At 45.0% G+C, this 15,461-nt stretch overlaps 2 protein-coding genes across 3 annotated transcripts in view; both read right to left on the bottom strand.

Annotated features, from left to right (window-relative positions):
• Positions 1 to 291: 291 nt before the first annotated feature.
• On the bottom strand, positions 292 to 10,291 carry LOC144101436 (soluble calcium-activated nucleotidase 1). Its single transcript, XM_077634604.1, has 3 exons — positions 9,068 to 10,291; positions 5,099 to 5,302; positions 292 to 4,008 (listed from the first exon to the last, which is right to left on the bottom strand). The coding sequence occupies exons 1-3, from the start codon at positions 9,756 to 9,758 to the stop codon at positions 3,623 to 3,625; spliced, it is 1,281 nt and encodes a 426-aa protein (XP_077490730.1). The 5' UTR covers positions 9,759 to 10,291; the 3' UTR covers positions 292 to 3,622.
• Positions 10,292 to 13,089: 2,798 nt separating this feature from the next.
• LOC144101434 (uncharacterized) overlaps positions 13,090 to 15,461 on the bottom strand; it is a 42,095-nt gene continuing 39,723 nt past the window's right edge. For both annotated transcript variants that reach the window (XM_077634601.1, XM_077634602.1), the window contains 2 exons: positions 15,174 to 15,244; positions 13,090 to 14,172 (listed from right to left, as the gene is read on the bottom strand). In XM_077634601.1, the coding sequence (XP_077490727.1) occupies positions 13,903 to 14,172; positions 15,174 to 15,244 (341 nt within the window). In that variant the 3' untranslated portion in view covers positions 13,090 to 13,902. The remainder of the gene's footprint in view (positions 14,173 to 15,173; positions 15,245 to 15,461) is intronic.

The raw sequence follows: 15,461 nt of genomic DNA, 5'->3' as shown, positions 1-15,461 counted from the left end.
GATTTAACATAATGTAATTGCTTATGGCAGGCTGTTTCACCATACTGCCAATAACTGCTGTTAGCTGTCATATGCATGTGAGGCACGTAGGGATGGTAGCCAAGATGTGTTTTCTAATGCAAAAAAAAAAAAATTCAGAACCCCCAGCTAGATTATGCTCAGACATCTGAGAACAAACTTTGAATATCTCACTGTAGCAAGGCGATTGACAGAAGCCAAATTTCTCAAAAAGGGTGACAAAAAGGCGCCACATTGGAAGCCTACAAAAGGTACTCATGAACGATGCTTGAGTACTCCCACAAAGATGTTCATGTCAATGAAAAAACAGCAATGTGAACCAAAAAATGCTTCCCGATTTAACGCCACCCGACAGAAATAACCAAATAACTGGAATATGGTCTCCCTTGTATTACTAGAGTCTTTTAATATTATTTAAGAACATTGATATAACCAACGAAAATGACCAAGGCAGCGAACACATGATCACGCCATTGCTACTCAATATGTGATGAATGCCAGAAAGACTGATCTAACGGTTGAATTCAGCTGATTTTAGAGATTTAACTAAGTATGCAGCTGCAAGATATTCAAGGTTTACAGATGTAAATTTCATTTGTCACCAAACATTATTATATCGCTGTAGTCTTGGAGTACCGGAGCAAAGGTCATGCCAAGCGGGTTTAAAATAATGATGTTGATCTGGGTTTTTGGGTTTAATGGCACATAAGCAACTAATGCCATTATACGCCAAACACAGGGTTAGGTCTGTTGTTATGTTAAACATCTAAAAATGAGTTTTAACATGCCACAGAGAATGGCACGAGAACAGAAAACAACCAATCCTGATATCAAGCAATGAAAGCAAACCTGACCTGTAAATGTTTTTCATGCGCAGTATTAAAAATGCAATAAGTTTATGCTAAAACGAAGATATGCAATATAACTTAAGCAATCCAACAAAACAACCCAGCACTTCTACATCAAAGCATATTGTAATACCTGCCAGCATTCACAGAAGGCGACAAACTAGGCTGCTCACATTGAGTCTCATTTAGGTCTTACTTTCAACGCTACGAAAACAGTGAAGGCAAAACAAGGAACTCTTGGGTACAGAAAACTTCACAAATCCACAACAAAATGCAAGTGCCAAAGCTTCTGTTGCAAAGTGGTGACTAGAACCATACTACCAAGACACTTCAGGATGCCCCAGCAAAAAGCCCGCAGAATGATCCAACAAACCATTGGATTTATGAACTGCAGCACAGACAGAACTGAATTATACATACTTGCACATGTGACAGCACTATACTAGCCTTGACTGCAAAGCAAGATTCGAAATGAAAAAAGCAACCTTCAGGTGCAACGGCTAGGCAAAGCTTCCAAGCAGTTTGGAAAAAAGAGCAGTTACTTTTTAATTCCCTGAAATAAAAGGCCTTCATATATTATTCCTGCCTTAGGTATTAACCTGTCTGTGTACCTAAGTCGTTCAGAGGAAACACTCGCAAAGTGCAGAAGGTGGTTATTGCTATACCGTCACATAGAAGTGTCTACCATGAGCACCACAGAAGCGAATGCTGGTCTGCAAAGTTGGAAAAACTGGAAAACTGGGCAAATAGCTACCACAAGGACTCCAGTCTTCCAGTGGTTGAACTGGAGAAACACTATAACCCAGACTGTATATCGCAGGGAACTGCAATATATAGTAAGTAATGTTGCAACAACAGTGTTTGTTCAGGAGTAACCCCACAGATTCTGACAAAAGCCAGTGACAGCCCTGGCTGCTTCTCTGTGAATCAGTAGGCTGAAGTCACTTGAACTTACAGCAGCAATTTTGTGCTTCCCAAACTTAAGTGGAGCACCATTAACGCTGCAGGGGACCGTCAAGTGACAATTATACACTTGAGGGAGACATAAGGTGCTTTCACCACATGCATGCACCAACCAATGAGCTTGGCGGCTCAGTTCGCCCATTGAAATTCACCATCAGGCTGACCGAAGCGGTCTCCACCTCTAGACATCCTGCACACTTTTATGTTGCAGGAACAGAAGCAGCTAAACACTCTTCATATCCCCTCTTCTTCAAGTAGACAGCCAGGAAGTGGAAAACTGTGAGCATCTTCCAATCAATTTTTTTCTACGTAAGGTCCACACACACACAGACACACACATACACCACACATATTTTGCGAGTTCTTGCAGATCTCTCTTCATCCTTGTGTTCCGAGGTCAGCCTGCAAGCGCATTATGCATCGTTCCTGTGACGGTGATAGTCCTTGCTCCACCACACACTCAAAGGCACGCAGTTGTCTATGTTGCAACACTTGTCACTGCAGGGCTCTCGTCGGCAGAGTACAACAAACAACTTATACTAAAAAGTCTGTACACGAGTGCATGCAATTCCAGAATCAATCTGCTACCTTTAAAAGTGCACACGCAGGGAGGGGTTTGAAATTCAAACAATGCCAATTAAAACAAGAGGCACGTCCTTTTTACACCAAATGTGCACTTTCAGTTGCCTGAAAGAGCAATTCGCCTGTGAATTTCTGATCAGCAAATACATCAGTGGTTAGACACCCCCTGAACTTCCCCACGTTCGATGGCACCAAAAATCAAAAGCTTTCTTTCTTACTTTCAAAAACAGATCTGGATTGCAATACTGACGCACGTTCCCACCTAAGGAACGCCTGTAGCTGCTTAGCTAATGATAAAGGACAGCTCTTATATGCAAACTGAACAGGTAGGACACCAGGAACAGCATAAAAAAATCGAGAAAACAATGACTAGATAAATTTTGCCAGTCTGAGCAAAACCGGGAAAGAATTCGTCTTTCCCCGAATCAGCTCAGACTGGCTTCACTGTCATTCTACTCATCGATGGCAGTTTGCTTAGCTTTCCACTTCAAAACAAAAATACTAAAGGCATACAACACTGCAAAAGCTAATTCTCCCAAGAAATACGGTGTCAGGCAAGGAAATATTAAGCTGTCATAGAATTCAGAAGGAGTTGGATCAAAGAGCCTCATCAACTTGCTCTCAAGAGCAGTCAAAATGATCTCGTGGCAAGATTACATTTCTGGGAGAACAAGCTAGTTTCCATTCTAATAAGCACTAGCAACACATCCATTCACATCCATTTCTTCAACAGAAAGCTGCAAGAACAAGAAACGTGGAAACATATTCGTGGGCACGCACATGCAAAGCCATGAAGGATGTGCTTCCTTACACGTGTGAATGTAAAGTGCTGGCAATGTAAATAATAAAATGGTTCAGGCATCGGGGAACGCCAAACAAATACACCCTCACAGTAAAAGCTAACGGTTAGGTGAAGCTAAAAATTCGTCCGATGTGTGCAATTCAGGTTAGGCCATTGACCAGCAGTCTTCCGATGATCATTTGGCTCACAGGGCAATGTCTAGCATCAAACTTGACATAGATGTGGAAAGCAGCAAGGGGAAACACTGGTGGCATGCTGAGAAAAAAACCCCGCAAGAAAGGAAGGCCCAGGAACATGCCAGCCAGCTACGATTTTGAAACAAAGCCAGGGGGTGCAAGAAACCGTATCTCTGTCAGCTTCTGCAAAGCAAGGAACACTCAGAAATTTAAAAAGAACAAGCTGCTCCTTATCAGATGAACTCAACACCCTCAAACTTGTAGTCACCGATCTTGGTCTCAGGGTAGAGAACCTTGCCGTCGTCGACGCGGATCACAGTGATATAGGTTGCAGTCTTTCCTTTGTACTCCTCCGACTTGAGGGCAAGGATCAGGCTGTCCCTGTCTGAGCGTGACAGGCTGGGCACAAACTTGAACGACGAGAAGCCGTGCGTTGGCACCAACGGTCCAACCTCCATCACTCGCACACGCGCAAAGTGTGGGTCTGTGCGCAGCATGATGTTGGTGCCTTTCTCCTCGTCTTCGACGTCATTGTAGGCCGTGGTGCTTGCACGGCGCGGCAAGAAGAACCACTCACCGTAGCGATGACTCCACGCGACAGCTTCGTGGATCATGTATCCTGCAATATTGACCTTGAATTAGAAATGTACGGTCTGCGCTGCATTATTTTTTCTTTTCAATCATAATATACTGTCAGGCTTCACGAAATGAGCTTACCCATTCAAAGCTTGCCAAAACCCGTTGAGTAAGCTGCGGCCAAAGCATGCGAAAGTTGCAGGAGGCAACTTGCTTTCGTGTTCACTCATGAAATGCGATTCACACGTACTGTGATCCTCACAGTTCTTATCATGAGTACATTGCTTGAGCCTGCAGCAATACGACAGTCGACTCTCCTAATGACCTCTAATTAATGCTTCCTTGTGCCCATTACAACCGTTCCAGAAAATTTTTCATAGCTCGTCACTCCTGTTGATGTTTTTCAAGGGACAAGGCTGTGCTTTGGGGAACGGAAAACAATTTGGGACACCAAGATTTAAATACTGCAGCATGCTTCCAGCAGTTTGAGCTTTTACAGTAGCATGAAGGGGTAAACGTTAGTGATTTTCTGGTTATTATTACTACATCAATTTGCTGTGGAGCAATAAGCAGTGCTACTCAAGATGCCATTTTTGGTTTTTAAACTCCGATTTTTATGTTTGAGGTCCTTTTAGTGGCCTAGGTTTACAAGCGCTACTCATAAAGTAGCCAGGCAACTGTAAAACAATAACGGGTTGTTGGCCGCCACTTCGAGAAATTGGTAAACAAACCCCAGACCAGCGAACAACCTCACACAGCCATCGCACACACATGAAGCATTGAAGGCAAACACACAAACACGAACTTGATGATTTAAAGATAAAATATTTTGATTGGAAAAGCACAACGATGTATGTGAGCATTAGAAAGAAAGCACAGGCCTGGACTGATCATCACCTGGTATCTGCGTTACCCTATGCATACTCTCTTTTAAGTATTCGTAAGTTTTTCTCATAAGACAACAGCTAGATATAAGGATAGCTATACATCATCTCCTTTGCTGCATCTTTCCTTTACATAATGTCTTCTAAGCATAGAGCTCTGTTGTCGACATGTACGGCCGCAAGCATGCACAGAATTTTCAGAGCATAAAGCAAATGCTACAGAAAAGAAAGCAAGGTCAAAGGCCCCACCTGGAGGTCCGTACTTGGCCCATTCACAGAGCTTGCGGTAGTTGTCCCGCCAGTCGCGGTGCTCAACGCGGCCTCCAGGGGTCACCACTTTGATCCACTGAGGGTCATGGTTGATGACATGACCCTTACTATTTGTCCACTCCTTGCCCAAGCCACCCACGTAGAGGACGCCTTCGCGCACCGTCGCCCACTCACTCTTGAAGCCTGCACAACAGTTACGTTTTCGCATGAATTCAGTCGTATGGGAAAGAGTACAGCTGTAGCATTATACTGCTGAGCAAGAATTCAGATGCTGTCCGCTGGGGCCACATTTCGATGGAGGTGCCACGCAAAAATACCTACGCACAACGATCTCTATGACATTAGAGAACACATTGTCCAAATGAACAAAGGGCTCTGCATTACAGTGTGCCTCAAAGCGATTCCCTCAATGTGACGATGTGAACATCCCTTAATTCATTACAAGGAGGAAACAATAAAAACAGAAAATTCCCAAAATTTCTATTATGCTGCTCCTCTACTGAACTGGCTGCTCAGAACTGCTTCCTTTTAGACCATTTTATGCCAATGTAAAGCCATTAGCAGTACAACTAAGTACACGCAGATTAATTGCACTCATCTGTCAGGCAATATTAGCATTACGATCATCATGAGTACAGCCACCATTGATGACCACAGCATTTCCCCAAAAGGATAGGGCCTCATTTTATCTCTTGCCACTCAAACATCACTTATACCAAAGACAGCGGGACTTCCAAAGACACCCATCTGAACTTTATCTTACCCTCGTGCCTACTCCCACAGTCTTCCTTCCTCGTCGTCACATGCCTCAGATCGGTTCTGCATATTAAGCACCATGTCCAAATGCACCTTTTCTAAATCTTAGCTAAAATGTCAAAGGATGTCCTGCTGACCACAGTAAGCGTCCAAGACGAAATCAATAAAAACAAATAGGTTCCATAGTCACCAATTAAATAGCCCAATAAATGCTTTCCACAATTAATACATGCTGCTGTGAAGCAATATTTCCAAGTGCTTTCGGAAGTTTTTCAAGCAGCGACGGCTGCAGTAATTGCACCAGAGAATTTCGTGAGCAGCAAAATGAGCTCCCACTGCAGGCCCATGCATTAATGAGTGAATTTATGCAGCAACGTCGAAACAGACGGCCACGTGCATTAAAGGAGGCTAGCTCACTCTACAGCGCAAATGCAGAAATTGTGTTAATTTTTAAGGAGCAACAGCTGCCGAGATTGTGCCAAGAGATTTTGCGAGCAGCAAATTAAGCTAGTGAATTTCCACGACTTATCACACAATAATGTCAAAATTGATGAGCATGACAGACACAGATGAAATGTTGAAGTCTCTGTGAATTTTGTGAGCAAGAAGGCTGTTGCTACGGCTGTATGCCCTCCTTACGAAGGCTGTAAAACCACTGTACACACATGCACGCGTCTTTAAGTCGCAAGCACTGTTCTATACATGCAGCAATCTTCGTACAACCGGCATCATTTACATAAGAAGAGTTGCGCACACTGCTCCTTGCAAAAAAGTATATGAAACCTAACGGGTCAGATGCTTACAAAGTTTTTAAAGGCCATCGTGAATTTGAGGCCTAAATTCGTCCTGAAGAAATGGCAATAACCTTAAAATTACCTCACGATAGGAGTAAAACTTGCAGTCGCTCCTTGATAGAGTGAAATTCATGTACTGAGATAAGAACACTATTTATCCTTCAGGTGAGAGATAGTGTAAAAGAAGACAGAACGGACAGCCTTGAACATATCAAATCACTCAATGGTTCAAATAAAGAACACTGCTGCTATTTCAGGCAGTTTTTCAGCGCTGTTCACTAGCTTTCCAATCACTTCAATCAGTGAAGCAAATGTAAGCGTGTGACAACAGCTTTGTCACACAAGCTTTGAACAAGGTTAAGTGCCTCTGCAACAGTAAAGTTCGAGACTATGTTAGCTGCTATGACTGCAAGTGGACAGTTTTTAAATAACAGGGCTGTCAAATCACAAATTTTCACTGCAGTGACCTTTTGGATTTGCTAACTTGCTGAATTCATGCAAACAAAGCATAAGCACAACTCATATTTGCTCTTTTGCTGACACATTTGCAAAACACTAAGCATTGGATTGCAGACAGGAATACATAGACTGCAGTGGTCAAATATAACTGCACACATTGTCCGTCATTAAAACAGTTTGGTTTATGGGGGGTTTAACGTCCCAAAGTGACTCGGACTATGAGAGACGCTGTAGTGAAGGGCTTTTGTTGATAAAATGATTCAACTATCCAATTACTGACAACTTGCAAAGTTCTGTGAGTCAGCATTCTCGCAAAGATTTCTTCCAACAAAAAAAAAAACGCATTTTCACCTCCTGCTCTGCACACGAAATGGCAGCGTGCAAGGAGCCAGCTGCCCTCCGTTGCGATCTCTTTGACACCCCTGTAGAAAGGATAGCTTTTAGTTCACATTTTGTTTTAATTGTTGAGGATAAGCTAAAGACAGGTACCAGTGAAGGGTATGCACAACTGTACCCTTTCAACAAATGCCTTCTAGGCGTGACCGCAAATGCAGGTGGCAACCACCCGGGGTTCACGTAGATGAAGAACACAATGAAATGTGACTTACAGAGTTTGGCAAGTTGTCAATTCTATGCTTGCCTGACAGTATGCCGGAAGGCTGGATAACATTTCTTTGCAGTCGTATTGGTGCAGACAGGCCTACGCTATTTTAAATTACTGACGTCTCACAACCAAGTTGATTTAAGGAAACCAGACAATGGAGTCAAGGAAAAAAAAATTAAGACCGCTGTGGCAGGGAAGGTGCCATTGTGTTAGGATGCCAGCTGAATGAATAATTCTTGGAAGTTTCACTACAATGAAGCATGGCAGAACAAATGGACATGGAAAGAGCAGATAATTCTTGCAAGTGTGCACCTCTGCCTAGTTTTCAGCACTCTGCCTGTGAAAGGTGAATAACAGAGCATTGTGCTGTTTTTTCTTCCTTATAATGGCTGTAAACATTCCCAGACTAGCAGTGAAGAAGACATAAAACTGCACAAGTAGATGAAACAGAGAGCAGCACTCGACAGGCCGAGTTAAAGCAGTATAAACCTCAAATTTTTGTTTGCGTTTTTTTTTTTTTTCAAATGATGTGTCAGACTTTAGTATACATCGTACTCGCCTAAGACCATTAAATAATATATGATTGAATTTCCTCTAGATGCTGTTTCAGTTTCATCAGCCAAACAATGGCTGTGACGTGCAGTTGGTGTTTAGGTCCCGAGAGCCACAAAAAAAAAAAAAAACGCTATATAATTGCTGATATGTCGTTTTGTCACTTCGTCTTGAACAGGCTGGCTTAAGTGTTGTAGTGAATTAAAACCATGTATCAGAAACTATATTTGTATTTTTAGTGCCTCACATGACCTAAACACGAACTATACGTCACAGCCATCGTTCGGTTGATGAAACCGAAACAGAAACAGCATGAAAGATGAAATTCTATTACAAATTATTTAGTAGTCATAGATCAATACCATGTCGTGAACCATGTATTCTAGCATTTAATGCATCACCTGGAAGAAGAAAACGTGCAACTAGAATCAGGTGTCTACGGTCCTTTACGCTGGTCTTTAAAAAATCTCTTGTCATCCTGTCTATATGTCCCCTTTTAATTATTGACGTAGTTTGGTGGTGCAGTTGTTTTACACTGTTCCGTATCATCAGCTACTCTTTGAACGCTCCTCAAATTACCTCTGTTGTACGCATATTTTGTAAAGATAATCGAAAGAATGAATGAAAAACAATGTGTAGCGATACTGACTCTTTTTGTAAAAGGCTATAAACATACACAGATTCGCGGCTTAGAATCGAATTTCCACAGCTGCAAGGACTTTTGCTCAAATACCTAAAAGCGCCAGCCAACGCACCAGCCCACACACAAACACACACACACACCTTTCGTGGCCTCTCCATTCCCGTCCGTCAGCATCACCCACGGGATCACCTTGTTGTCCCTGATCTCGTACACCACCCCCGTCCTGTCGTCCATGGTGTAGAGCTTGCCGTTGAACACCACGAGCTCGGAGAGCTCCATACCGCGTCCGCCCATGGCGAACTGTCCCTTCAGCATCGTCATACCTTCCTCCCACTCGATGCTGACCTCACTCATGGTCCGGTCGACCACAAGGTAGCCGACCTTCAGGTAGCTCACCCACGTGTTCTCGGTGCCTTTCAACTTGGACTCCGTGTCCAGGTCCGTGATGCAGGCGAACTTGTAGCGCACCTTGCGCCCATACACGATCGGCTTGGTGAGCGGGTAAGTGGCGTTGTAGGGCAAGTACTCCTGCAGGATGTGTTGGTGACCGTGCTCGTGACCGGGGCCGTCGATGTGGTCCTCGACGATGTGGTGGTACTTGCCCCAGGGTAGAAGCGCGTACATGAGCAGCAGGCAGGCGATGCCCATGAGAGCCACGGCCACGACGAAGTTGACCTGACAGCGCAACGTCGAGTTGCCTATGCGGTAGGTCGTCGGCAGCCGGCCCGAGCTCATCACCCAATCTTGCATCTTCATTATCGCAGGGTTGGCGGTGGCCGCGGCCACAGGTGACGTCCCACGGCTATCTATCAGAGGCACTCGAAGCTCCATCGTAGTAACACGGCCATCTAAGCGCACCGCCCACGTCAAGAAGTCCGCGGACGAAAAGGCAGCGTCGACGTTAGTTCACGAAAGCCCATGCTCTCCTGCTGCTGATGCCGGAGATTGAATGGGAGGCCTGCCGCCAACGTCAAACGGCGCAAACAGCTGCGGGCCCTTGCAACTTACGTGGCAAAGAGTGAGCGGCCGCGATTCCGGGAAAGCTGCAGCTCCTTCTTTTAGTAGCTTAGCGTGTGGTCACTGCGTCACCGTCGCCGAGACGTGTGTTCTGTTGATCCGGAGTCCGACGCTCCTGCCTCGATCACGACCACGACACGGCACATCGCCACACCTGGGTTGCGCGTTGGTTTACGGACCCACCTTGACGGCCGAGCACGATCACATGACGTGTACCGTCGATTCGCGTTAGCAGGCTGTGAACGATGGTTTGGAAACCTCAAATCAAATAATACAAAGATCGCGAGACAAGGAGAGCGTGCGGAAGGAAAAAAAATGAGCTCCGGTTCGAGCCCGCAGTTTGTTTCAGAGTACGACCAAAGGATGGCGAAGAAATCTAGACTGCGAAGGTTTTTGTTATTCTCCCTAGATGGCAGCACATCAACGCAAATAATTTCGAATTTTTGGCGGGTTTTTACTACCGCGGTTTTTACCTGCTGGTTTTTATCTTTTTACTCAACACCCTACACTTTGATCTTAGCCGGTAAGAGGCCGAGAAGCGATTCCCCCCTTTATCCCTTCCCTTACGGCGCGGTTCAGGTGTCCAACGATATACGAGACAGATACTGCGCCATTTCCTTTCCCCCAGAACCAATTATTATTATTATTATTCAACACCCTTGAAAGGGCGTTGTTTTTACCGTGGTTTTTACTGCCCGTGTCCTCTCGCTCTTTCCCCATTTTCGTATAACGCGCGTTTTTTGAAGCGGATATTCCTGCACTGGCGAAAGCAACAGTCAGTGATTATTTTTCAGACTGAATTGCGAATTTCGCTCAGAAAAACTGCCTCGATAGTCAGGTGAAACTCTAGAAAGAAGCGTCTTTCCCCCGTCAAAGGACCCCCTTCCAGCCAATGGCGTCGGCCGATTTTCATGAGCCTGCTAACGTGACAATTCAGGGAGTGGCAGCAGATGAAAGATACTCTCACTGTACATTCTCTATGCACTGAACTTTGTCATCCCATTTCCTACATCTCTCATTTCATCTCTGCAAACTAATACGTACCCGCACCCGGTTATGGCGAACCGCATGTTCTCCGAGGCCAGGAGCGATAAATGTAACACCTTTGTGGCGCGAGAGGGACCCTTGAGCACATAATATGGGAATGCCCGTACTCTCCCGGGGACGCACGATATAAGATGACTCAGTGCCAGCGCCGGGATGGAGACCTCAGCGGCGCCGCCATATTGAACCACACGGGATCAGCGGCGCTAGCGTTTGTAACGGCGCCGTTCATGCTCTCGGCGCGCTTCAAAGTGTTTTAACTTGAACGGCCTTTTGCAGCGAGAGCTACACTGGGCTACAAGTCGGTCATTTCGCGATACATGGGAGAAGCCAGTTGTGATTCAATATGGCGGCGTCGCTTAAGTTATCTCCACCCTGAACGGCGGCGCTGGCATTGAGGCACACTAGCGTAGCAGGGGGCGGCAGAAGGTTAGGTGGGCGGATGAGATTAAGAAGTTTGCAGGCAAAGGGTGAATGCAGCTGGCAAAAGACAGGGTTAATTGGAGAGACATGGGAGAGGCCTTTGCCCTGCAGTGGGTGTACAGTAAGGCTGATGATGATGATGACACCTGGGAGACACTGCTGCGCAGCTCGGACCCTGAGCTCCAGCTCCTGCTCGTCCAACTGGCTGAAGAGGCTGCAGTGACCCAAGACCTCCCAGCCTGCATCTGAGGCGGCGGCACTCGCCCGCTGACGTGCGTGTCGGGGGTGGGTAGATCGCCTTATCCGTTGAGAAATAAAGTTTAATCTCTCTCTCCCTGAATCCCTACCCCACGCAGAGAAGGAAGTCAGCAAATATAAACGCCGGCTGAACTCTGCTTTTCAGTAAGAGCTTCTCACTCTCTTACAGAGGGTGTCGCCATATCTGGACGTCGCCAACAAAAGCTGTCGCCAGTCTTCTGAGTAGCGTTTTCTTTTAACGTGAAAACTTTGCTATAGTCGGATACAACTCCTCGCCAGCTGTGTCCACGTGACTAACCACATGACTCGCCGTTGAAAGGGAGACGGCACCACTCTCGCGTGCATAGACTGCCGCCTCGCAATACATAGATGAAACGAGTTGACCGGGACCATCTACGCCGCCGGGCCGAGTCTGATCGTCCAGCTGACGTTGCCAATCAATTTAGCTAGAGGTAGGGAACCTAAACATGCCAAGCTTAGAGGCAGAGGCCGACAAAGAACGGGCGCGTCGATTGGCTCAACGGCGGTTGAAGGATGCCGAAAGGCGGCAGCAAAGAGCTTTGGAGGCATCCGCTGCTGCTTCTGCCACGACTTTGGCATTGGCAACAGACGAAGTTGAGCGTAACCTGGCTTAAGCTAAGCTGCAGCCATTTTTTTTTTTGTTGCTCTAGCTCTTAATATATCTCTCGGACAGTTATATCCATGCATAGATCTGTTCCACTGATTTTGTTCTAGACACTTGTGCGTCTATCAACAAACTCGAAGTTTGTTTACACAGTTTACATTAGTGACCATGCTCTACGTTGAGGCAGTCCGTAAACCTTCGAATTCTGGCCGTATCAGGCCGCAGTTTTTCAATGGACCCCATGAGAAGTTTTGCAACTAGTAAGGTCAAAGAGCTCCGATTTGAAGGGCATCGCCCTTTTCCGGCCGAACGATATTACTAAACTTTTCCTAGTGTGATGGTCACTTACCCTTCACTAATAATTATGATGCAGGAAGGAGGATCCAAGCTGTATTATATGGTTGAGCTCGTATATTTTGTTCAAACATTTAGCAAAAGTAAGCACTTTAAAGCACTTCAATCACATTTATGTTAACTCTAAAATAACTGCCCTGAAATTGCGTCAAATTTCTGTACATGCACTGATTAAATGGAAATAAATTTTAGGTGGCCTTTCAGGCTGATTTACTTAGATTTGGTCATATTCACTTTCCAAAATATTATCAGCTGAATTCAGTTCAGTGTAGGAAAAAAAATACTGAAATTAATTAATGAAACCCATAGCAGCGCCGCCTTTGTGAAAAGATCGTCCTCCACTGCGAGGGTCCCTCACCGTGCACTGCCACAGGCCTTTCCGCATTGGGAATGCTTATGCAGCTCAGTGGTAAGCAGCGTAGTCATACACAGTGAGACCAATTGAAACAAAGATCAAAATTTATTTTCTGTACATCTGAGGTAAAAAAATGCAATGACAGTAAGAGCTCAATAATTCGAGCTTCAAAGAACAGGAAAAAGTATTCCAATTATCAAATGACCCCGAAAAAAACTGTCGAGAATTGCTGGCAGAATGGCGCCACGCTAAAACCTTAAAACTGTGAAACAGCGCTCAGCTGGATTAGGCTGATCGGTTGATACTGGCTGGTCGAGCCTCCGTTGCTGCGGACTAAGGCGAAGAGTATAAAATTGAAACCGAAGCTAAGCGGTCGGAATTTTCCGATATGGCGCTACCAGTTCGGCGTCACGCTGGCAGACACACGTACACATGAATAAAAGTTTTTTTTTGTGGCGGTCGCTCACGTACGTAAAAGGTACACGAGAGGCTATACAGCACAAAATTCAGGTTTTGAATAGGGCTATTTTGACATCTCTTGCCGCGCCGGTCATACCTGGTCGCAGACTCCCTTCAGGAGCCTGTTCGAATTAACGAGTGCGAGACCTGTAGCGTCCAAATTGGCGAGCGTCAGAATTGGCAAGCATCCGAAGTTAAAGACTTACATGGGCACTGGCCGGGACCGAGCCGGCAGTTATTTACCCAGATATCTGAATTAGCAGGGGTCGAATTAACTAGCTTTTACTACAACGCATTTGTAACAAAAGGTGATAAACATATTATGTTTCTGTACAAGAAACGGACTCCTGCCTGCAGGCAACATTGTTGAACCTTGAAGCAACGATAGGTGTCTTTTTTTTTTCTTCCTCTTTTGCCCTGCAGCCAAAAAGACTGTGGCATCACGGGCTTGAACCCCTGTACATGTTGATGAGCTCCCAGGTCTTCAGCTGCGGCTTGCTGTAGTTTAAGTTGAGGAAGGCATGCTCAAGGAAAGTCAAGATCTTCCGTGCATCCTTGGGATACTCAATGTGGAACACCCAGAAAGACGCGAACAATGCGCAGATGCCTCCAAGCAGGGATGATGCAGTGAACAGAAAGTAGCCATCAACAAACACCTCAAAGCTGCCGTTGGCACGTTTTACGAGACAGGGCGTTGGATGTGCAGTTTCCTGCAAGGTGTTAAAAGAAGAAGGAAAAGTCAGAATTGCAAAGGTTATATCTAATTAACCCCTAGCAATGTTCTTGATGGACACTGTAGTAAGCTGCACAAATGAAAGCTCACTGTGTGCAGTGCCCTAACACCATAGTGACTGCATTGAGAATGCTGTACAAGTTTCCAGAATCACATGCAGAGATACATTCTTGGCCTTAACTTTGCAATTTTTAGTACAATAAAAAGCGCTCGGATTTCAGCTAAAGCTTTTGCTTTGACTACAGTGGTAACATTGGCTCTGGCTGCTAACAAGGTGGCTCAACAATCAAGTGACCTTACATGTGTCCAAGTTTGGAACAAAAAAGTTATCTCACTTTGTTTCGAGGACAGATATAACTCAATTTCATAGGTGTTAGACGACAAACAGCAAGCAGTAGTGAATTTGTTACACATTGTGTTAAGTTGCTTTTTCAGTGGCGCATTTGGAGTTCTCATGAACTCATGCAAGCTGAGCCATTGTTTCATCCTAAGCACCAGCTCTTTCCCTCAGATAATCAACCAGTCCTCCACTCTGTCAAACCACAAAGTTTTACGTTTCCGTGCTGCTTGAAAGATGTTACAGGCCATTGGATTACCGTCAAATTGCAGTTTCTTGTTTGGAGTCTTCAATTCTGATATTTTCACTCTATATTTGTTATCTTCAACATCTCATACATGTACTGTCAGCGTCAAATAAAAACACACACAGGACAACTCAAGTGAGAAAGACGAACACAAAAATAATAAATTTTGCTGGAAATAGAGGCAGAGTGAATTAATGCTTTTCTGCAGTGGTCTTTGTGCTAGTGAAGCAAAAATAAAGCTTCTCAAGGCAGTTTTTTCACTAAGTGCTCTACTATTAAACAGTCCACAACTGAAATCTCTCGGTTTTGTTGTTCCATAGCTTCTGCATTGTTTGCGTTGCATTTGACACTGGTAGCACATGTGATGGGTCGACAGAGAGTTAAAGCAACGCACCTCTGCGAGAAGAACACTCATCTTCTCCTTGCATCTTTTTGCAACGGCATCCAGCACCACCTGCAGAATGTCTGCGAGCAGAAAAAAAAAATGGGAATGGAGAAAAATACACCAAACCAAGTCATCTGTGCGCCTCGCTGCAAGGCATGAACCAGCTCTTAAATCAAAGCCAACAGTGTCAGGCCCGGGTACAAACATACTTGCTGGCCTCGGAAAGTTTGAAAGCATTTGAAATGTTCACAACTACAACCATCACACACAACACATCACAAAATGAAACCTATCTGT

Source organism: Amblyomma americanum, chromosome 8 (genome assembly GCF_052857255.1).
Source record: "Amblyomma americanum isolate KBUSLIRL-KWMA chromosome 8, ASM5285725v1, whole genome shotgun sequence".
Classification (NCBI taxonomy): Eukaryota; Metazoa; Arthropoda; class Arachnida; order Ixodida; family Ixodidae; genus Amblyomma; species Amblyomma americanum.
Note: the sequence above shows the minus strand (reverse complement) of the source record. Positions and strands in the feature narration are given on the sequence as shown.

Coding starts and splice junctions, on each gene's coding strand:
- LOC144101436 (XM_077634604.1), bottom strand. CDS start 9,758: ATGGAGCTTCGAGTGCCTCTGATAGATAGCCGTGGGACGTCACCTGTG. Junction 5,303..9,067: donor GAATGGAGAGGCCACGAAAG/GTGTGTGTGTGT, acceptor ACTGTTGTGCAG/GCTTCAAGAGTGAGTGGGCG. Junction 4,009..5,098: donor GGCCAAGTACGGACCTCCAG/GTGGGGCCTTTG, acceptor TCAATATTGCAG/GATACATGATCCACGAAGCT.